The sequence below is a fragment of the Schistocerca cancellata genome, chromosome 8 (genome assembly GCF_023864275.1).
Source record: "Schistocerca cancellata isolate TAMUIC-IGC-003103 chromosome 8, iqSchCanc2.1, whole genome shotgun sequence".
NCBI classification, from domain to species: domain Eukaryota; kingdom Metazoa; phylum Arthropoda; class Insecta; order Orthoptera; family Acrididae; genus Schistocerca; species Schistocerca cancellata.
The window spans coordinates 245,413,242-245,438,050 of record NC_064633.1 but is presented as its reverse complement, the minus strand read 5'-3'; the positions used below and the strand labels follow the sequence as shown (position 1 = coordinate 245,438,050).

The 24,809-nt window shown below is 42.8% G+C and overlaps 1 protein-coding gene across 2 annotated transcripts in view; it reads right to left on the bottom strand.

The window, feature by feature from the left end:
- Nucleotides 1-24,809, bottom strand: part of LOC126094511 (nuclear pore complex protein Nup58) — a 162,148-nt gene that overhangs the window by 109,964 nt on the left and 27,375 nt on the right. The window contains exon 3 of one of the 2 annotated variants that reach the window (XM_049908920.1): nt 8,679-8,769. In XM_049908920.1, the coding sequence (XP_049764877.1) occupies nt 8,679-8,769 (91 nt within the window). The remainder of the gene's footprint in view (nt 1-8,678; nt 8,770-24,809) is intronic. The other variant, XM_049908921.1, reaches the window with a different exon arrangement.

The window sequence follows — 24,809 nt, the reverse complement described above, 5'->3', positions numbered from 1 at the left end:
AGGATAATTGAAATGGCCTGGGAGTCGGGACAGGTTCCATCAGACTGGACAAAAGCAGTAATCACACCAATCTTTAAACATGGAAACAGAAAAGATTGTAACAACTACAGAGGTATCTCTTTAATCAGCGTTGTGGGTAAAATCTTCTCAGGTATTGTTGAAAGGAAAGTGCGAGTATTAGTTGAGGACCAACTGGATGAAAATCAGTGTGGGTTTAGGCCTCTTAGAGGTTGTCAGGACCAGATCTTTAGCTTACGACAAATAATGGAGAAATGTTATGAGTGGAACAGGGAATTGTATCTATGCTTTATAGATCTAGAAAGGCATATGACCGGGTTCCTAGGAGGAAGTTATTGTCTGTTCTACGAGATTATGGAACAGGATGCAAACTTTTGCAAGCAATTAAAGGTCTTTACATGGATAGTCAGGCAGCAGTTAAGAGTTGATGGTAAATTGAGTTCATGGTTCATGCTTAAGTCTGCGTGAATTAAACAGTTTGGCGACGAGCTAAATCGCGTTTGTACCAATTGCTGCACTAATTTACTTGTGTAATGGCTTCGCCACAATCTCCAGATGCACTGTCCGAATTTTATCGCCTGCAGAATCAGCAGATGCTGGCCTTATTGGATGCCCTTGGACAGCTCGTCCAGGGTCAACGTGCACTGCAAAACGATGCGGCCGCCGCCGCTTCATCGCTACCGCAGCCACAACACGCAGTTGCACCACCGTTCCGTAATTTTCAGCCGGCCGAGGAAACATGGACGGAGTGGTCACGCCAATTTGGATTCCATCTCGCCGCCTACAGAATTCAAGGTAATGAGCGGCAGCCGTTTTTGCTTTCGTGTGTAGGTGTGTCCACCTACCGTGTGATAGTGAAATTGTTTCCCCGACGCGACGTAGCAACTCTGTCCTACGAAGAAATTTTGTCGGCATTGGATGCATATTTCAAAAAAACAGTCAATGTCGTTGCAAAAAGGTATACGTTCCTTCGTACAAAACGTATGGCCAGTAAGACTAATAGGGAGTGGGTTGCAACTTTGCAAGGCCTAACAAAAGATTGTGCTTTTGAGTGTGAATGTGGACTCCCTTATTCAGATACTATGGTGCGTGATGCAATTGCACAGAACGTTTCTGATGTTCGCATACGGGAACAGATTTTGAAACTCGTCAATTCCTCCTTTCAACAAGTGATAGACATATTGGATAGGCAAGACACACTTGACTTTGCTCAGGAATTGTTTGAAACTTCGCCAGCTGTGTGTCACATTAACCGGCCCGCTGGGCAAGCTGCAAGGAACTGTAAACAGCCCTCGCGCACGTCCGCGCAGCCACGTGTCCCGCGAAAGCAAGCACATGCAGTGCTGAAATCATGCCCACGGTGTGCAACTCGACATTCGCGTGAGAATTGCCCGTCACGCCAAGCTATTTGCTTTTTCTGTAATAAAAAAGGACATGTTCAAAGTGTTTGCCAGAAAAAGCTTAGATCGGACACTCACAACCATTCTAGGCCCTTTGCTTCGCGCCGGAATCGAACCACGGACACTCAGGCTCGTGAACCTTCGCCCATGGACATTTATGTAGTTAATTCCACACCGTCCAGTGCAACTCTCTCTAACAGTGACTGTGTTCGTCCCACAAAACGTGTGCGTCGACGTCGACGGAAATCCCGTCAAGTCGCCAGTGCTTCTGTCCCAGAAACTGTTCACGTTGCACGAGACAGTCGCTCTTGTCGGCAGCAGGACAATAAACTTTTTGTGGACTTGGAAATTAATGGCAACGTGATACCATTCCAGCTCGATACCGGAGCTGCTGTTTCACTGCTCAATCACGCCATGTACAAACAACTGGGCGCACCTCCGTTTCGTGCCGCAAATGTTCAGCTCACTAGTTATTCAGGACAGCATATCCCTGTGTTAGGACAGTGCAGCCTTCTTGCAACATACAAGGGACAAACAAAACTTGTGTCATTTTACGTTCTTCGTTCTTCTTCTGCAGTGAACTTGTGTGGTTTAGATTTATTTCAGTTGGTTAACTTGTCAATAGTCAATCAGGTCCTATCAGTGAACCAGACTGTGCCTTCTGCCAGTGTTTCTCGTCTATGTGAAGAATTTGCAGACATTTTTGCACCGGGCCTTGGTTGCGCTAAGAACTATGAATCACATTTGGAACTGAAGGTAAACGCGCAACCGAAATTTTTCAGAGCGTGCAATGTTCCCCACGCATTGCGTGATGAGGTCGCAAGAACATTAAATGATTTAGAATCACAAGGTGTAATTGAACGTGTGCAGGCTTCTCTCTGGGCTCCACCCTTAGTCATTCTGCCAAAACCTTCCGGAAAATTGCGACTTTGCGTGGACTTCAAGGCAACAGTGAATCCACAACTTGTGACTGCAACTTTTCCTTTACCCCGCCCGGAAGATCTTTTTGATAAACTGTGCCCGGGTAAATACTTTTCAAAGTTGGACCTCGCAGATGCGTACTTGCAAATATCTGCGCAAAGAAATTATTCCCAGATAGAGAAAGAAGCTTTGGCTCTCGTGTTTGGTGTTACAAAGTTTCACGATTTCTTGTATGGTCATCACTTTACCATCATCACAGACCACAAACCTTTGACATCGCTTTTTCATCCGAACAAGCCTGTACCTCCACGTACAGCGCAGAAATTCATTCGCTGGTCTCTTTTCCTCTCGCAGTACCGCTACGATATCTTGTATCGGTCCACTGCTAAGCACGGAAACGCCAATGCGTTGTCCCGTTTGCCTGTTGCTGAGGATAGAGCATTCGATTCTTCTGAACTTGCTTGCTTGTTCATTGATGCGGAAACTGATGACGTGGTCGAATCGTTTCCGATTGATTTTCGTTGTGTAGCTGCAGCCACAGCTGCTGACCCTGTCCTTGCTACCGTTTTGCGTTTTGTTGCTACGCAATGGCCCTTGTCCAAGTCACGGATCGAGGATCCGTTGGTTCGCCGATTTTTTGCTCACAAGGAGAGACTTTTTGTTCGACGTGGTGTTTTGTTGTTGCGTTCTGATAATGATCAGTCTAGGGTCGTGGTCCCACGTTCGTTACAGTCCTCTGTCTTAAAGCTTCTCCACCAAGGACATTGGGGTATAGTGTGTACGAAACAACTTGCTCGTCGGCACTGTACTTGGTTCGGAATCGATGCTGCGATTACGAATATGTGCTCTTCTTGCATGGCGTGTGCCGAACAACAATCCACACCACCGCGGAAATTCTTTGGATGGCCGAAAGCCACTTCCCCTTGGCAACGCTTACATATCGATTTTGCTGGTCCATTCTGGAATGCTCGATGGTTGGTTGTGGTCGATTCCTTCAGTAATTTTCCTTTTGTTGTCCGGATGTCTTCCACGACGTCTTCTGCCACCATCCAAGCGTTGTCTGCTCTCTTTTGCATTGAAGGTCTTCCACAGACTATTGTTTCCGACAATGGCCCACAATTCATGTCTGCAGAATTTCAGTCATTCTGCAAGGCCAATGGTATTCAACATCTGACATCTGCGCCGTTTACGCCTCAGTCCAACGGTGCCGCTGAACGTTTGGTCCGGACTTTCAAGTCACAGATGTTGAAGTTGAAAGAGTCGCATTCTCGGGAGGACGCGTTGTTGCTCTTTTTGTCCTTGTACCGCTCTCAGCCCCGAGATGGTCACTCGCCAGCTGAGTTGCTCCATGGTCGTCCTCATCGAACCTTGATGTCTTTGCTGCATCCGCCGCATCAGGTTCCTGTGCAGCGGCAGACTCCTACTTTTGCTCCAGGCGACATTGTATTCTATCGCAACTATCGCGGTTCACGGCGTTGGCTCGCAGGGCGCATTCTTCGCTGCCTCGGCCGCGCGATGTATTTGGTTTTGGGGGCCTCTGGTGAGGTGCGTCGGCATCTCAATCAGCTGCGCCTCTGTCGTCGCACGGGTTCTGCCGCTCCCCGTCTGCTTTCAGCGACGGTGCCGTCCGGTCAGCGCCCTGGGGACCCATCTACTGGCTCGCCTCATCCCCAGGTGTTACCGACGATGCCTTCCATTTTGCCCCATGGCAACGCGCCACCGCCGCTGCCTGTTCTCCCGCCGGCGCCGCCCGCAGTGGACGCTTCGCTGCAGCCGCCAAGCGCCTCCCTGGGTCACGCGCCACCGATCGCTTCCCGTGACCAGCTGTCCTCCGCCACGGAACTCTTGCCCGCTCCGGACCACATGGCGTCATCGCGCGTCGGATACCCCGACGCAATGGAGGTCGACCCTTCGGCCCCTCCTGTCTCTTTACGAGCACATACACCACATGTTGACGTGCACCCTGGACTAGGTTTTCAGGCGTTTCCTAGCTCCCCTCAGACCGAATGGCCGGGTGCGGGTGGCACAGCCTCGCCTGTTGTTAGGCTCCCCACCTCATCGCAGACGTCAACATGGGGCCCTCCCCATGGCGGGCGGAAGCCTTATAACACGACCGTTCGCTGATTTGCGGGGGAGGAATGTGGTGTCACCGCCAGACACCACACTTGCTAGGTGGTAGCTTTAAATCGGCCGCGGTCCATTAGTACATGTCGGACCCACGTGTCGCCACTGTCAGTAATTGCAGACTGAGCGCCACCACACGGCAGGTCTAGAGAGACGTACTAGCACTCGGCCCAGTTGTACGATGACTTTGCTAGCGACTACACTGACGAAGCCTTTCTCTCATTAGCCAAGAGATAGTTAGAATAGCCTTCAGCTAAGTCCATGGCTACGACCTAGCAAGGCGCCATTAACCATTGCTATAGAGAGTCTCACTTGTATCATCCAGAATGCTGTATACAAATGATGGATTAAAGTTAAGTATTCCAGCAGCTACGTACTTTTCTTTATAGCATTCATTACGTATCCTGTTTCAGACCTAACGCCAGCCGGTGTGTGTAAACGCGTGCCTTTCGGTTACCCGTCACTGTGGACTGGCTGTCTTGTCAGTCCACAACAGTTCAGAGTAGTTTCAGGGGTAAGAGGCTGCAACCTGTCTCCACTGTTGTTCATATTATTTATGGATTATATGTTGAAAACAATAGACTGGCTGTGAACACAAAATAAGCAGTCTTGCATATGCGGATGACTTCGTTGTGATGGCAGATTCGATTTAAAGTTTGCAAAGTAATATTTCAGAGCTAGATCAGAAATGTAAGGACTATGGTATGAAGATTAGCATCTCCAAAACGAAAGTAATGTCAGTGGGAAAGAGATATAAACGGACTGAGTGCCAAATAGGAGGAACAAAGTTAGAACAGGTGGACGGTTTCAAGTACTTAGGATGCATATTCTCACAGGATGGCAACATAGTGAAAGAACTGGAAGCGAGGTGTAGCAAAGCTAATGCAGTAAGCGCTCAGCTACGATCTACTCTCTTCTGCAAGAAGGAAGTCAGTACCAAGACTAAGTTATTTGTGCACCGTTCAATCTTTCGACCAACTCTGTTGTATGGGAGTGAAAGCTGGGTGGATTCAGGTTACCTTATCAATAAGGTTGAGGTTACGGATACGAAAGTAGCTAGGATGATTGCAGGTACTAGTAGATGGGAACAATGGCAGGAGGGTGTCCACAATGACGAAATCAAAGAAAAACTGGGAATGAACTCTATAGATGTAGCAGTCAGGGCGAACAGGCTTAGATGGTGGGGTCATGTTACACGCATGGGAGAAGCAAGGTTACCCAAGAGACTCATGGATTCTGCAGTAGAGGGTAGGAGGAGTCGGGGCAGACCAAGGAGAAGGTACCTGGATTCGGTTAAGAATGAGTTTGAAGTAATAGGCTTAGCATCAGAAGAAGCACCAATGTTAGCACTGAATAGGGGATCATGGAAGAATTTTATAAGGGGGACTATGCTCCAGACTGAACGCTGAAAGGCATCATCAGTCTTAAATGATGATGATGATGATGATGATTACCATGATTTTCAGATTCACACAGAATGGAATTTTTTTGCAACAAGTCATGGTAAACACGTATGTGATGGTATTGGTGCTACCATTAAGCGCATGGCATCACGAGCTAGTCTGCAGCACTCTACAGAAGGTCACATTCTAACACCTCTTCAATTATTTACCTGGGTACAGAAAAATATCTCTGGCATACAATCATTCTATGTTTCGAAAGATGAGGTGAAATCAGTCAAAGCGTTGCAAAAAAGCAGATTAGAAGACATTAAAACTGTTGCAGGCACAAGGAGCCATCATCATCACTTCTCTCCAGCGGACTCTGACAATGTGCAGATGAGCAGACTGACTGGTTATAACTATAGGTTCATGCACAACATGGGTCCTCACAGTGTGTCTGACTCAGGGTTCAGAGGCAAAAGTAGCAACATACAACCAGGTTGCTATGTTATTGCTGTTTATGATAACAAATGGTACAGGATGTGTTGCAGAGTGCTGTGAAGCAGAAGGTGATGTATTTGTGAACTTCATGGCACCAGCAGGACCAGCAAGATCATTTCACTGGCCACAATTGGCAGACAGGTGTTGGATTCCTTTTGAACATATTATTATGACAGTTCCAGTTCCTACCACAGTGTCAGGAAGACAGTACAATTTGCCACTCAATGTACAGAGTAAGGTAGCTAAAGTGTGGGAGAACTTCTGTTCGAAGCACAATCAACTGGTTTTTAGCAGTTAAGGTGCAATAAATATTAATGATAGGTTGTGTTAATCTGTCTACATGTTGTTGCTTAGTGATTAAACAGTTGTGGGAGAGGATAAGAAGAGGCAGAACAGTTTACGATATGATTTTACAAAATTGTGTTGTGGAACAATGGTCACATCACCAAATAAATCTGTCAACTTCCATTGTACACAAATATCTTGCAATAACATGCTGAAATTTTGAGATATATATCATTATGGTCTACTTATGCAGTGTGTGAAATTTGGCTTGGATACCACTTGTCCCTTTTGTGCTGCCACACTTAGAAAATCCATGTTTTTCAGGTAATTTTTCGAATTTTGGTATTTTTGTGTGCATGTAACTCAGTTTTTGTGACTGATATGGGCATGATGAGTTCTGTGTGTGTTTAGGCTACATTAAGCTTACCACAAAAATATTTATACCCTTTTTGAGCGAATTATATTTGGCATAGAGGGCACCCACAATATGTACCTTTTAATGTATTACATTTTTTTAATCACATTTCAGAATTTCTTATTTTCCCTCAGAAATATGTTGTTGGTGTTTTGATTCATAGAGTGTGTTCTCTAAGTGGATGTTACTGGGTTGTAAAAATTTCACTGGACTGTGTGGAATAGTTCCAAAGTTATTAAGACCTGAAGTTGGGACTGAAGATAGATTGCCAGATGCGGGTTGCAATTTCCGGGTCATGCCACCTTCTTTCACAAGTCATAATTCTGGAACTAACTGGCAGGGGAAACTAACACTTTGTACACAAGTGTTCCACACATGGTAGAATTAGTGTACTGAATTTTAGTCAAATCTGAGTCTATGAGCTGAAGCCCCTGGTTGAACTGACATGGAATGACCCTGTTGTCAGAAATCCCATGAAAAGAGTGGAATGATCAGCACATGAAATTATAGGTTATACATTGTAAGCCCCTATGACTTATATATGAGCTTAGTGAACTAAAGCTGAGAGCAAAAAATGTGTTGTCACTCATGAAATATTAATTTGTTATTTATATTTGTTCCAACTCTTTCTTGGTGCCATGTCTGAACAAAATCCACTGCTGCTAACTTTCAGAATTAAGCGTAACTATCTTTCTCATGCCCTGCACCATGCAAAACCAAGAAAAAGAGATTGGTGCAGTGTAACATTTCCAATGTGGATAGCAAACTGCATTGTTCTGTTCATTGGAGAGCAACAACAAACTTGCTCTGCACAATGTTGGTACATCAAAGGAAATGGTTTGTTCACTATATTTGCACCAAGTCTGAACAAGGTGGTCGTCTATCGACGGGAGGTGTGTAAATTAATTTATATGCTATCATGAAATGAATTTTGAGTTGAATCATTAAAAGTAGGAAACATAACAGACCTGTATTGAGAATGACCAGATTGTGAAATCTGAAACATTATGATTCCCACATAAAAAAAATAAAAAACTGATCCAGTGTTCCAGTATTCTGACAACACATGAAAAAATATAATCATATTTTCCATCACCAGTGATAGTAAATCAGACATTATGTTTCCCATGTATCTTTTGACTTTTCAGTACTGGTGTCGCACACAGATGACGTTTCTGTGTATTTTTCCACTCAGCTGATGATAAACAACTGCGAAAGCAACACTTCCAATTTTCAGAAATTCATTTTCCATTTTTACTGACCCATGCACTGGAACCATGTACTCTGGTCCATTCAGAGCAGTTCTGCCCCTTTTTCCCTGTAAATTTGTGTACCATGTTGTGTGGTGTGTCCAATGTAGGAGTAACTGTATACTGAATGTTAAAATTAGAAGTAATTTTATTTTCTTCAAGAAATGCAGGACATCTCACTGTATGGTAATGGCAATAATAAAAGTACAGGTGTTACCACTACTATTCTTGTATGTACTACATAAGGTTTTTTAAGAGTTCTCATTGAAAATAAACATTTCTTATATTTTTTGAATGGAGTAACATGCAAATATTAATTAAAAAATCTGACATAACAAAAGCCATACATCAACCTTACGTGAAAAAGAAAATGGTCACTCACTTGAAGCTGTCCACTGTTTGCAGTAGTTCATTAGGAACGACAGTTTCCTTCACTGTTTTTGACTCTCCTCGATTGACTGAAGCACCTGTAACTCAATATGATACATTAATGAGAAAATTTTGAATAATAATAAATTTTCTTACATATTAGTGATAACCGAGTGCACAACTCCAAAATATAAAAGCATTTTCATTTAGTATGACGAACAACAACTTTTCTTTTGTGTCCTTTTTAACTGTACATTCATCATGAGAAATTTTGGTAACTGATGGATATCAAGTGTCTAATACTATATGAAGAATGCAATGCGTAATTCTTTTAGTAAATTAAACAACTCTTCTGTTGAAAAAGGTTGGATAATACAGCTTATTCAAACATCAAAATGTCAGGTTTATAACAGGCAACCATCTGACATTTTTCCACTGAATATCGTATCTGATTCCATTTCTTATTTGTAAAAGATTTGTGGAGACGACTGATGAATTGTCATTAAAATGTAGTTACAGTTATATTCTTGATGGAGTGAAAAGGGAGTGGATAAAATTCAGCACCAGCTTACAGACTACTTCCATTCAACAAACAGCTCACAGCAATTCAGAGCTTATCAGTGGGTTTCAAAACTGATCTTGTGATTATGAGTTATTTGCTGCCAATTCATCCATCCTGCTGACTATGTATCCAAGCTAAAAGAGGTTTTTATAGCACCATAATTCTCTCTTTACAGACAAAACAATCAAGGGATGAAATTATGCCTCACATACCACAGTATTCTGAGCCTTTAGAACGAAAGGGTCTCCCGAATTACATACAATTAAAAAGAGGCAGTGCAAGGTACAATCACATACAGAAAATGACACAAATGCTAGTTCTCTGATTAAGAGGTTTCTTCAATGAATGCAAAAGAGGTGAGAGAAGTGGGACACATGCTTGATTGTCACTCCTAACTGGGCCTCAGTTTACACTAACTGTCTCATATTTTGCACTTTGTCATAATCTGTTATTTCCTTTGATTCTTCTGCACGGTATCATTTGCTGCTTCTCTGTTGTTCTTTTTACACTCATATAATTTGCCTGTTATCTTCTTACATCTGATTTATTGACTGCCCTTTATACCATATTTAATCTGTCATGTTTTCAAATTTCAAAAAGGTAACTACTGGATCCCCACTGTTTTTTATTCCACTTTTTACATAACATTACAATGACATTTTCAGCTGCTGCAAGTAATGGTCCAAAATGTGATCACTATCTGGTTTACACCCCAGAAGCTAAATGTCCAAATTTCTAGGGGATTTTAACTGATGGGTATCAGATTTCAAAATCTTGGCCAAATGTAAGTACAAAGGAACATCAAAATAACTACATGACACTGAACTTACTGAAATTGAAGCAAAAGTGATATGGGTGGTTCTACCTTCCTTAGACTGGTGGTACAACATGCCTCTATTAGATTGAATTGAACAGAAATATAACTACAGTATTTGAAGCTGTAACTGAGATGCCCATTCATGCCAAACGTCACGGGTGTGGGATTACATCCATTGTATAGTAATTCCATTACTGGTATATTTCATCATTTTGCATAGTTCCAATGAAAAAAAATTCTTGCTCAGGATATTGAAGACTGCTTAAATTGGCTGTAAAAACAAACATTATCAAGATTCAAAACTGTCTGCCTCATTGGTAGCCTCCATTAGGCAACTGCTGTGTTATTCTCATTCTCAAAATCCTGATGACGTCGATATCCCCAAATATGGCAAAACTTTTAAACTATATGATCTACTTTTGTGTACGCTCTATTTTAAATTTTTCTATGTTCTTAAAATCCACCATTCACAAAAATGATTTCTGCTCCTCTGTATTGGTATTGCTACACCCAAACTCTTCTATTTTATGTTTCTTTAACACAAATTTTAAAAGTTTCCCCAATTCAAAAATAAATAAATAAATTGTACTGGACTGGCCAGTGTGGCCGAGCAGTTCTAGGCGCTTCAGTCTGGAACTGCGTGACCGCTACGGTCGCAGGTTCGAATCCTGCCTCGGGCATGGATGTATCTGACGTCCTTAGGTTAGTTAGGTTTAAGTAGTTCTAAGTTCTAGGGGACTGATGACCACATCTACATCTACATCTACATCTATACTCCGCGAGCCACCTTACGGTGTGTGGCGGAGGGTACTTATTGTACCACTATCTGATCCCCCCTTCCCTGTTCCATTCACGAATTGTGCGTGGGAAGAACGACTGCTTGTAAGTCTCCGTATTTGCTCTAATTTCTCGGATCTTTTCGTTGTGATCATTACGCGAGATATATGTGGGCGGTAGTAATATGTTGCCCATCTCTTCCCGGAATGTGCTCTCTCGTAATTTCGATAATAAACCTCTCCGTATTGCGTAACGCCTTTCTTGAAGTGTCCGCCACTGGAGCTTGTTCAGCATCTCCGTAACGCTCTCGCGCTGACTAAATGTCCCCATGACGAATCGCGCTGCTTTTCGCTGGATCATGTCTATCTCTTCTATTAATCCAACCTGGTAAGGGTCCCATACTGATGAGCAATACTCAAGAATCGGACGAACAAGCGTTTTGTAAGCTACTTCTTTCGTCGATGAGTCACATTTTCTTAGAATTCTTCCTATGAATCTCAACCTGGCGCCTGCTTTTCCCACTATTTGTTTTATGTGATCATTCCACTTCAGATCGCTCCGGATAGTAACTCCTAAGTATTTTACGGTCGTTACCGCTTCCAATGATTTACCACCTATGGCATAATCGTACTGGAATGGATTTCTGCCCCTATGTATGCGCATTATATTACATTTATCTACGTTTAGGGAAAGCTGCCAGCTGTCGCACCATGCATTAATCCTCTGCAGGTCTTCCTGGAGTACGTACGAGTCTTCTGATGTTGCTACTTTCTTCTAGACAACCGTGTCATCTGCAAATAGCCTCACGGAGCTACCGATGTTGTCAACTAAGTCATTTATGTATATTGTAAACAATAAAGGTCCTATCACGCTTCCTTGCGGTACTCCCGAAATTACCTCTACATCTGCAGATTTTGAACCGTTAAGAATGACATGTTGAGTTCTTTCTTCTAGGAAATCCTGAATCCAATCACAAACCTGGTCCGATATTCCGTAAGCTCGTATTTTTTTTCATTAAACGTAAGTGCGGAACCGTATCAAATGCCTTCCTGAAGTCCAGGAATACGGCATCAATCTGCTCGCCAGTGTCTACAGCACTGTGAATTTCTTGGGCAAATAGGGCGAGCTGAGTTTCACATGATCTCTGTTTGCGGAATCCATGTTGGTTATGATGAAGGAGATTTGTATTATCTAAGAACGTCATAATACGAGAACACAAAACATGTTCCATTATTCTACAACAGATTGACGTAAGCGAAATAGGCCTATAATTATTCGCATCTGATTTATGACCCTTCTTGAAAATGGGAACGACCTGCGCTTTCTTCCAGTCGCTAGGTACTTTACGTTCTTCCAGCGATCTACGATAAATTGCTGATGTTAAGTCCCATAGTGCTCAGAGCCATTTAAAAATTGTAACTGGTTTCATTGACAACAATGATCTTTAGATCATACCGCCAACGTAACTGGTACCTAAGACAACATATGGTGCTAACCAACACAGAATCATTACAATGAGTAAAAACAAGTTACTTACAGTAACATTTTGTGGTAAGTAATATTGTCTGAAGTCTCACATACCAATTGGATCTACAGTGAATTCATGACTTGAAAATGGTTGTTGGAAAATGCAAAACTAGTTATCACCTAGGTATCTTTAGATTGTACTGTAATCAAAACTATTAAAATTTATTATAAATGATACAGATCGTTGTGTCTTCTTAGCGTGATGATGACATGTTTTGCAAATTCTCTTTCTTTGTTATATCTTAATTCCTTATTCCTGACATCGCTAATCATTACTTTCTGATAAATTACGAATAGATGAAGCTGTTAGCATTCAGTGCAGTCTTGGTCCAACTGGGCGAAAATTTTGCCAGTTATTAGTGTCTATGAGATAAATACTTCAACCACTCCATTGTTTTGATTACCAGAGCTCACAGAACACAAAAAGCAATAAGAGTCCATGTTTCTTATGCATCTAGTAAAATCAAATTACAAATTTCATTATGAATTTATAAACTAAACCTGAGGATACTGAAATAACAAGAAAATGAAGCAGTGGAGTAGCAATCATAGCCCTCTTCCCGCCACTATTTAGTGACAAAATTTATTCAGTTTCCTATATGTAACTGATATCAGGGTTATTCTAGAGAGGAAAGAAGGCAAGTGAAGGTAGGGGTACGGCACTGGAGAAAGTTTTACTTTATGGACAAATAGGTAGTAACATGTACAATGTGATAATGGAAAAAGGAGGTGGGGGCAGCTTTTAACTTGAGGACAGAGCAGTAAGAGAACAATGTGGACAAGTTTTTGCAAACCTAAAATGATGTCTAAAATAGAAGGGGGCAATCTGAACAAGTGAGAAGTGTTGAATTGTCGACAGGCTCACAGAAAAGAGGAAGAAAACTTTCTGTTTTTTCTGTTTGACACACACACACACACACACACACACACACACACACACACACACACACACTTGCATGCATGCTGTGTATTGGTGGAAGACACAATGCAGGGATTTACAGGTCAGAAATGGAGCAAGTGTAAGTCTAATGTTGAGGATTGCATACCTAGGAAATCAGGGCACCTCTCTTACATCAGTGTTACACTGGCTTCCTCCTTTCCACTGTAATTCCACAAATTTGGTGAGTCTGAGAATGATGGCCTGGCGATCGGTCCCAACTCGTTGCTTCATTCTCTCTTACAGAAGCAGGCAGGTGTGTAGCCTAGTACTGATGTTGAGTGCACAATTTTGCTATTGTAATTTAACACTGACAGGACAAAATCACTAAACATCAGGATCAGGTGATCTCTAATGAAGTTTTTTTTTGTCAGGCTGGGGAGGGTTCAAGAAGAAAGCTAAGTGGTGCAATGTATACAACTGCAAATGCGATCCATTAGAGGAAGAGTGATGCCTGGAAAAGCTTCATGCTCTACTCCACCCTTTGGATGATAATCATAGAAAGTTTGTCAAAAAGAAAATGGGTGTATTCTTGCACATGCCACCTCCACCATGAGAAAATATATACGCACTATTTGTGTATTCTTTTAGTCATGGCAACTTGGATTTAAGGGCTAATATCAAGCTTGTCATTAATATCTCTAACTTCTTCAAAAACTGCTGAAAATTTATTTCAATAATTAATCACCATTTCCAGAATACATTTCCTCTCTAGTGCCCTGTTTCCTTGCATTGTCGTTAAAGACTCATCAGTCATGTCCCGAAAATGTGTTTATATCATGTAATTGTTAGATATTCTCCGAACAGAGATTGTTAAAATTATAGCCCAGATTTTATGACTAACATGTTCTGTTCCTTTGTATGTTGTTATAAGAAAAACTACTGTATTTACTCGAATCTAAGCCGCACTTTTTTTCCGGTTTTTGTAATCCAAAAAACCGCCTGCGGCTTAGAATCGAGTGCAAAGCAAGCGGAAGTTCTGAAAAATGTTGGTGGGTGCCGCCACAACTTACTTCTGCCGTCGAATATATGTAGCGCTACACAGGCATGCTTTGTAGGCACAAAGATAAATACTGGCGCCAAAACCTCTGCGTCAAAAAAAAAAAAAAAAAAAAAAAAAAAAAAAAAGGTGGAAGACAAGCTTTTTTCTCCGCCCCGAGTTTCGACCACTGCATTTTCATACATTATCCAACGAAGTAAATACAAATTCCGTATTGTTCATCTTCGAATGTAGCAGCATTTCAATGTACTACGAAAATCCGACTGGCAAGACTGTTTGGGATGTTTGTCAATATGGCCAACTCTACGTTCTGAATTTTTTTCCTATCTGTGAGACGAGTTGGTTGCTAATAGGAACTTTTACAAATTGTGAATCACATGCAGTATTCTCGTCACCATAAGAATAATACGAATATAAACATTTTGCCATGTATTGTTTCATGTTGGCTGCTATCTCATTTAAGTCCTGTCTGCCTAATAAACTACGAAACTAGAGTGAGACAACAGCAAACGCGGAGGAATATACATATCATGTCATGTTTATATTCATATTATTCTTATGCTTAATAGTGATACAGTCAGAAATGAAGCACGGCAATTGACTAGATTTTTAAATCTACGATGACTCTAATTTCTGTATAGAATGTAATGTACTAAAGACGCGCATGCAAAGATTTTCAAACGGAGAAAAATTTTCGCTAAACTCTCGTTCAGAACATCTTCTATCATACGCAGTCTATTATTTGGTTCTTGTTGATCATTATCAAAGAAAGCAGCAGTGTAAGTAACAGCAAATAGCAGTTTCTTGCCATTGTTTCGCTAATGAGACGAATCCTCTCTCTCTCTCTCTCTCTCTCTCTCTCTCTCTCTCTCTCTTTTTTTAATTGTAAGCGGCGGTAGCACGCACAAAAGCAAGCCCTGCTGCGAGCGGCTACATGCCGTAAACACGCACTACCAGAATGCGACAAACAATGCATGACACAGTACAGTAATGCATTTTCTTATCAGATCAAAGAAAAAATAAGCAATCAATTCAAACAAGACGAGGCACGTGGAAAAGGAAGGGTACCCGTATAAATACGGACGGAGCGCTTGACGCATAGCAATGGCTACCTGGTAAAGCTTAACTGCTAAGCTTACAGGTACGACTCGAACCAAACTACTGTAGCTGTATCGTCATTCATTCGCCCGAAATTGTGTCTCATATAACAATGGACCAACTTTGTTTCGATTTGGAGATGCGGCCTATAACTTCTCTCTCCCCTTGAATTTCGAGTCTCAAATTTCAGGTGCGGCTTAGATTCGGGAAAATTTATTTCCTTGATTTCGAGTCTCATTTTTCAGGTGCGGCTTAGATTCGAGTGCGGCTTAGATTCGAGTAAATACGGTAAATGTTTACAAATTACACTGAAAAGACCCTTGTTTCAAAGTTTTAAATTACATATTTTGAGATGTAATACATATTTCATGCTATACTACATAACTTTGCACATTTTAATATTATTGCAGAATTATGAGGGATGATCGGAAAGTAACGTACAGTGATTTTTTCCTTCCCTGGGGAGGGGGGATTTTCTCTCTTGTTCTCAGACACTTCACATCTTGCCATTAAAGCGGAAAACATGGTTTCCGATTGACAGTGCTTTAACCACTGATGGTGAAATAGTCCTTTCCCAAACTTGGATAAACTTATAGGATGTATGCCGACATTTCAAATAAAACAACATTTATGAAGCAATCTTACATATTAAGAATAAACAATGGATTTCTTCAAAGAAACAGATCCTACTTACACAGTTGCAGGGAGAATGTACATCACCTAATAGTGAATTTTACAAAGAATTGTGTTTGCATTGGTTGCAGGGACAAACTTCAGATACATGAATTTAATCACTTCTTACAGAAATACTACTTCAATTGCAATATTCCCGATGAATTCACTGTCAGGAAGAATTACCTGGATTCTTGCAATGTTGACATATTTTAAAAAATCAGGGCTTACCTAGTCAAATCACCTATATGGATTTCTGCAGATGAAACAACAGATGCCATAGGCCATTCCATGGCTAACTTCATTGTGAGCAAGTCTGACTCTGAGACTGCTTAATTTACTGTAAGTCTTTGGAGGCAACAGATAGTTCAATAACTGCTGAATTCATTAACAATGAACTTACGGTACTAGGGTCTGATGGCATAAAAGAAGAGAGGGTCCTACTGATGCACACTGATCCAGCTCCATACATGTTGAAAGCGGAGAAATTGCTTAATGTGTTTTATCCAAACTTTGTGCAAGTTACATGTATGACTTATGCATTGCAACAAGTGGCAGAGACAGACATCAGTTTCCTGATATTCCACTGAAATCAGAAATAAAGAAGGTTTTCTTTAAATGTCATTATTGTTTACATCGCTACAAACAGCTACCACCTGATGTAGTACCTCTACATCTGGAGCCAATGATAACAAGGTGACAACAGGGACTGCAGCTGTTGTTATTTTCTACAGTAAACACTTTCAAGCTGCGAAGTCAGTGACAGAGAACTTTTCTTCTCATCCTGCAGGGTGTCTGTGAATGAATCCGTGTCAGCATTCAACAATTCTAAAGCACTCAGTTGAGTTTCATTCATTGCAAGTCACATCAGCTGGCTTCATGACAGTATCAAGAAATTGGAGACTTCAATTATGCCTCTCCAAGAGACTGCGGGAATACTGGAAGGCACAGTTCCAAAGGTCAATGTCCAACCAGGTGAAATGGGTGGTGCAGATTCCAGCAAACTGCAATCTGTGCTGGATAAGAACCCTGGATACTCGAATCTTTCTATTGTGTTTTGTTTATTTAATGACAAAATAGTAGAACTCCTTCAGAGTATTATTCCTAGCACAATATCTCAGTACAAATATGCACCTCTGACTTTTGGCGAAGCTGAGTAACCTATCTCTATTTATAAAAAGACGATGAGTCTTTCCTTCTGATCCCATCCAGTAAGTCTCCCCTGACCCCGAGTTCTGGGTGACGTTTCCAAACTTTACCCCTTTTCCTAAACCTCCCCAGTCCTTTTCCTTCAACCCTCTTCCTTCTTCTTCATTCCTTGTGCCAGAAGAAGGAGCCACTGGCTCTGAAATATTGCATACGTAAAACCTTTTACTACATGTATGTTCTCCTGCCACTTCCTGGTGAATAGATTTTTTTTATCTATCCAATTACATTATATTAAAAAAAGATGTAGTCATACAAAAGACTGTGCATGGCAACAGAATATTTGCAAAAGTACAGGGTGATTCAAAAAGAATACCACAACTTTAGGAATTTAAAACTCTGCAACAACAAAAGGCAGAGCTAAGCACTATCTGTCGGCAAATTAAGGGAGCTATAAAGTTTCATTTAGTTGTACATTTGTTCGCTTGAGGCGCTGTTGACTAGGCGTCAGCTCGAACAAGAAGCACAAAAATCCATATTTCAGCAGGATGGAGCGCCACCACATTGGCACTTATCTGTTATTATGGGGGTATGTTAAGGATATGGTGTTTCGGCCACCTCTCCCAGCCACTATTGATGATTTGAAACAAGAAATAACAGCAGCTATCCAAACTGTTACGCCTGATATGCTACAGAGAGTGTGGAACGAGTTGGAGTATCGGGTTGATATTGCTCGAATGTCTGGAGGGGGCCATATTGAACATCTCTGAACTTGTTTTTGAGTGAAAAAAAAAACCTTTTTAAATACTCTTTGTAATGGTGTATAACAGAAGGTTATATTATGTTTCTTTCATTAAATACACATTTTTAAAGTTGTGGTATTCTTTTTGAATCACCCTGTACATTATAATGAACTACATATCCTGGGCTTGAATAGGAGATATTTGTACTTCAGCACTTTTAGAAGAAGTGAACTGATTAAGAATTAACATAGATATTTGACTAGCCTACCAGTGAGCTTATTTTTTCCAGCAAAAAAATAAAATTTTGGATTTTACATATAATTGCTTCATTACATATTTCTCAACTTGTATGAATATCAAGACCTCAGATGGAAGCCCAGTTCTAAGCAAAGAAGGGAAAGTAGAACGGTGGGACGAGTATCTAGAGGGACTATACAAGGGCGATGTACTTGAGGACAATATTATGGGAATGGAAGAGGATGTAGACGAAGATGAAATGGGAGATATGATACTGCATGAAGAGTTTGACAGAGCACTGAAAGACCTGACTCGAAACAAGGTCCCGGGAGTAGACAACATTCCATTAGAACAACTGACAGCCTTGGGAGAGTCAGTCCTGACAAAACTCTACCATCTGGTGAGCAAAATATATGAGACAGGCGAAATACCCTCAAACTTCAAGAAGAATATAATAATTCCAATCCCAAAGAAAGCAGGTGTTGACAGATGCAAAAATTATCGAATTCTCAGTTCAATAAGTCACTTAGAGAAAGCTTTTGACAATGTTGACTGGAATACTCTCTTTCAAATTCTGAAGGTGGCAGGGGTAAAATACAGGGAGCGAAAGGCTATTTCCAACTTCTACAGACCAGATGGCAGTTATAAGAGTCGAGGGGCATGAAAGGGAAGCAGTGGCTGGGAAGGGAGTGAGACAGGGTTGTAGCCTCTCCCCAATGTTATTCAATCTGTATACTGGGCAAGCAGTAAAGGAAACAAAAGAAAAATTCGGAGTAGGTATTAAAATCCATGGAGAAGAAATAAAAACTTTGAGGTTCGCCGATGACATTGTAATTCTGTCAGAGACAGAAAAGGACTTAGAAGAACAGTTGAGCGGAATGGACAGTGTCTTGAAAGGAGGATATAAGATGAACATCAACAAAAGCAAGACGAGGATAATGGAATGTAGTCGAATTAAATCGGGTGATGCTGCGGGAATTAGATTAGGAAATTAGACACTTAAAGTAGTAAAGGAATTTTGCTATTTGGGGAGCAAAATAATTGATGATGGTCAAAGTAGAGAGGATATAAAATGTAGACTGGCAATGGCAAGGAAAGCATTTCTGAAGAAGAGAAATTTGTTAACATCGAGTATAGATTTAAGTGTCAGGAAGTCGTTTCTGAAAGTATTTGTATGGAGTGTAGCCATGTATGGAAGTGAAACATGGACGATAAATAGTATGGATATGAAGAGAATAAAAGCTTCTGAAATGTGGTGCTACAGAAGAATGCTGAAGATTAGATGGGTAGATCACATAACTAATGAGGAGGTATTGAATAGAATTGGGGAGAAGAGGAGTCTGTGGCACAACTTGACTAGAAGAAGGGATCAGTTGGTAGGACATGTCCTGAGGCATCAAGGGATCACCAATTTAGTATTGGAGGACAGCGTGGAGGGTATAAATCGTAGAGGGAGACCAAGAGATGAATACACTAAGCAGATTCAGAAGGATGTAGGTTGCAGTAGTTACTGGGAGATGAAGAAGCTTGCACAGGATAGAGTAGCATGGAGAGCTGCATCAAACCAGTCTCTGGACTGAAGACCACAACAACAACATATTTCACCAATTTTGGTTAAGTAATTCTTAATTTGATGTTACATAAAATCCAGACTCTAATTATAATAAATTTAAAGTAGTTTTCAAAAACGTTTTACAGACACACACACACACACACACACACACACACACACACACACACACACACACACACACGCGACTGCAGTCTCTGACAGCTGAAGCCTCACCTGCGGCAGCAGCAGTGCATGATAGGGGTGGTAACTGGGTGAGGGTAAGGAAGAGGCTGGGGCGGGCAGGGTGAGGTATAGTAGAGTAGGGGTGGGGGGCAGTGAATTGTTGCTGGGGAACACGCAGAGATGAGGTGGAGAGAGGGTAGGCAGCTAGGTGCAGTTGGGAGGTTAGAAGTAGCACAAGGAAGTGGAGGGGGCGGGGGATGGATAGTGGAAAAGGACAGAAGTAAAAAGACAGGGTGTGTTGGTGGAATGAGGGCTGTGTAGTGCTGGAATGGGAACCGGGAGGTGGCTGGATGGGTGAGGACAGTGACTAATGAAGGTTGAGGCCAGGAGGGTTACATGAAAGTAGGATGTATTGCAGGGAAAGTTCCCACCAGCACAATTCAGAAAATTTGGGTTTGATGGCAAGGATACCTGTGGCACAGGCTGTGAAGCAGTCATTGAAATGAAGGAAGTCGTATTGGGCAGTGTGTTCAGCAACAGGGTGGTCCATTTGTTTCTTGACTACAGTTTGTTGGTGGCCATTCATGCAGACAGACAGCTCGTTGGTTGTCATGCCCACTTAGAATGCAGCACAGTGGTTGCAGCTTAGCTTGCAGATGACATGACCGGTTTTACAGGTAGCCATGCCTCTGATGGGATAGGTGATGTTAGTGACCAGACTGGAGTAGGTGGTGGTGGGATGACATATGGGACAGGTCTTGCATCTAGGTCTATTAAAGTGATATGAGCAATGAGGTAAGAGATTGGGAGCAGGTGTGGGAGGGGTGGGGAGGATAGTGGGCAGGATATTTCTCATTTCAGGTCATGATGGGAAGTAGTTGATACCCTGGCGGAGAATGTGATTCAGTTTCTCCAGTCCTGGGTGGTACTGATTTACAAGGGGAACTCTCCTCTGTGGCTGGATGGTGAGACTTCGGGATGTGGTCAGAGACTGGAAAAATAAGGCAAGGGAGATTTGTTTTTTACATGGTTGGAAGGATGATTACAGTTAGCGAAGGCTTCAGTGAGACCCTTGGTATATTTCGAGAGGGACCGCTCGTCACTTTAGATGCGACAACCACAGGTGCCTATGCTGTATGGAAGGCACTTCTTGGCATGGAATGGGTGGCAGCTGTCGAAGTGGAGGTATTGCTGGTGGTTAGTAGGTTCAATATGGACAGAAGTACTGATGTATCCATCTTTGGGGTGGAGGTAAACATACAGAAAGATGGATATTTGGGTTGAGTAGGACCAGCTGAAGCAAATGGGGGGAGGAATCTATAGAGGTTCTGGAGGAATGTGGATAGGGAGTCCCCATCCTCAATCTAGATTGCAAAGATGTCACCCTTGAACCTGAACCAGGTGAGGGATTTAGGATTCTGGGTGTTTAGGAAGGTTCCTCTAGATGGTCCATGAATAGGTTGGCATAGGATGGTGCCATATGGGTGCCCATAGCCGTACCCCAGATTTGCCCACTACCCCCCCCCCCCCCCCCCACACACACACACACAGTAGTATTCCACTGTCCACCAAACCTACAAATGTGCTCCTGCTCGCAACCCCTTACCTCATGGCTCATGTCACTGTAATAGAAATACATGCAAGATCTGTCACATACATCCTCCCACCACCAACTACTCCAGTCCGGCCACAAACATCACCTATTCCATCACAGGTAGGACTACCTGTGAAACCAGACATGTGATCTACAAGCTAATCTGCAATAGCTGTGCTGCAGTCTATGTGGGCATGACAGCCAACAAGCTGTCTGTCCGCATGAATCGCCACCAACAAACTGTGGTCAAGAAGCAAGTGGACCACCCTGTTGCTGAGCATGCTGTCCAACACGACACCCTTCATTTCAATGACTGATTCACAGCCTGTGCCATATGGATCCTTCCCAGCTTTTCTGAATTGTGAAGGTGGGAACTCTCCCTGCAATATATCCTACGTTCCCGTAACTCTCCTGGCCTCAACCTTCATTAGTCAGTGTCCTCACCCATCCAACCCCTTCCCTGTTCCCATTCCAGCACTACACAGTTCTCATTCCAGTAATGCACCCAGTACTTTTACTTCTCTCGTTTTCCGCTACCCCCCCCCCCCCCCCTCAAACTCTTCCCTGCCCTGTGTCTAACCTCCCAATTGCACCGAGTAGCTATACCCTCTCCTCACCTCATCTCATCTCTGCGTGCTCCCCAGCAGCACTTCACTCTCACTCACCTTCACCCTACCATTCCTCCCCCCTCTGCCCCAGCCTCCTCCTTAGCCTCACTCATTTGCCGCACAGCTGCTGCTGCTCGCAGTGTGGCTTCAGCTGTCAGAGACTGCAGTCGTGTGTGTGTGTGTGTGTGTGTGTGTGTGTGTGTGTGTGTGTGTGTGTGTGTGTGTGTCTGTCATCTATTTGGCCGAAAGCTTATTTGCAACACTCTTTTTGTTGTGCCTATCTGCAATCAGCATCTCTTCTATATAATGAGTAGAAACTTTCCTTTTCATAATACTATAATAATAACAGAACAATATTCCCTGCTGAACGGCCAGTCACTGTACTGGTATATAACAGTTGTCACGCTCAACAGTTTCTAAGTAGCGGCAATGCTGTGAGTCCTTGGTTATGCTAGAAAATCTTATACTTGCCCTCCTTTCAATGCTGGTAGACTTCACTTGTATCTGACAAGATTCAAGCCACGAGTCCACAGTTGTAAATGGGCAGTGGTGGAGACTCGTGAGTCAAGTCTCCTAGTAAACAGGAATGGCCAGTTAGAAGATGGCATCAGAGGGCCCAATGGCAAATTTAAAGTGAGTATACAGAGGAATGACACAATTTTAGAGAGTTCACTGGTCTCATACAGATGTGATTTGATGTATATACGCTGAAACAACAGCTCAAAATTTGTAACAAGGCTGAGAATAGAACCCGGGTCTCCTGCTTACTGGAGAGCCTCAGTAATTTTTTTCATGTGCAGGGGGAAATTTAAAGTATACTGAGGCAACAGTGAAAATCTGGATCAATGAAGGAGTAGTGCCAGGGTAATCTGTGCAGTTGCGCTAACCACTGTGCCAAGGTGGCTTAATGGCTAATCCGTCTGCCTAGTAAGCAGCAGGAGACCCATGTTCAATTCCCAGCTTTGGTACAAATTTTCACCTGCTGCTTCAGTCTTTATACATCAGAGTATACAGTGCTCATTTATGAGCTCTACACGTTCTGCATGTTGGCAAGTGGGCTACGGTGGTATGGGGTTGTGCCAGTGGGGTGGGTAGGTGAGAGAGAAGTGGGTGGCAGAAAGAGGGTTTGGGTGTGTATGTAACAGCTTGAGGGGTGGTAACAGGTTTGCTGGCTAGGAATGTGAGAAGGGAAAAAAGGGAAAAAGGGGGGGGGGGGATGGCAGGGGTATGGGCTAGGCATGTGATCCATGGGTACCAGAGCCTGTGGGGTGCAGCACACAATGGAGGTGGCATGGAGGCCTGGATTGGGAGGTGGTAACAGACAGATGAAGAGGAAACTGTTGGGCAGAGGTTGTGGGACCAACTGGTTAAGGGAGATTGAGGCCAGGACAGTTACAGGGCCAAAGAATGTAATGCAAGGATAACTCCAATCTGCGTAGTTCAGAAAAGCTGGTGGTGAATGAAGGGTCAGGGTAGCCCAAGGTGTGAAGAAGCCAGTGAATGTGAGCTGCTGTTCTCTCAACTGAGTGTTGTACCATTAGGTGGCCAAATCTGTTCTTGGCCACAGTTTGGTGGTGGCCATTCATTTCAATGGACAACTGGTTGGTCATCACACTGACATACAAAACTGTGCACTGATTGCAGACAGCTGGTATATGACATGGTTGCTTTGACATGTGGCCTGGATTCTGATAGGAAAAGCCTGAGACATGGTTGGAGTAGGAAGTGGTGGGTGGGTGGACTGCGCAGGTGTTGCTTGAGTCTTTCACAGGGATATGATTCTTTGACAAGATGTTGGGAATGACATAGGAATGGACCAGGATGTTTCGTAGGTTGGGTTGGTGATAGAATACTACTTTATTAGGGGCGGGAAGGGTCTTGGGTAGGACCTCCCTCATACCTGGGTACAATGATAAATAATCAAAGCCCTGGCGAAGGACATGGTGCAGTTGTTCCAGTCCAGAGTGATTTGGGGGGGGGGGGGGGGGGGGGTCATTCCTTTCTAGCTGATTCTTAATCCAATGTCCCCGCACACTCTACTCAACAACTCACCTTGCTCTGTCTAGTCACCCCCATCCAATTCCCTTCTTCCAGTCATCGATTCTTTCCACATTCCAAGGCAGCAAACCTGTTGCCTACCTCCATGCTGCTAGCTACCCACCCCCAGTCCCGGCCTCTCTCTCTCTCTCTCTCTCTCTCTCTCTCTCTCTCTCTCTCTCTCTCTCTCCTCTACCTTCCCCACCTGCCAACCACCACACCATCGTCCACCTGCCAAAATGCAATTGCAGAATTGTGTGGTAAGCTGGCACAATGTAGGTGCACAGAGAGTGTGTGTGTGTGTGTGTGTGTGTGTGTGTGTGTGTGTGTGTTCGTTTGTTTGGGGGAGGGGGCTTACTCTGAAAAAGAATACCTGAGAGATGAACTACCCTGCTCAAGCTCTTGGTTACATGTCTTAAGGATTGCTCAGCATCTTCACTACATTGCAAACTACTTTTATGCATTACATTGTTTTAATGCAAAGTAAAACTGACCTCAACACAAAGGTGGTTCGAACACTGCTGTGCTTTACTAGGTATGGTTCTATTTTAGGTGGTACCCTCTTACCTTCCTTCAATCTGTGCAACTGACTTTCCTGGCCAGTAACATGGTGACGTACAGTTCAACAGGGGCTCTCAACCATGGTACAACTTA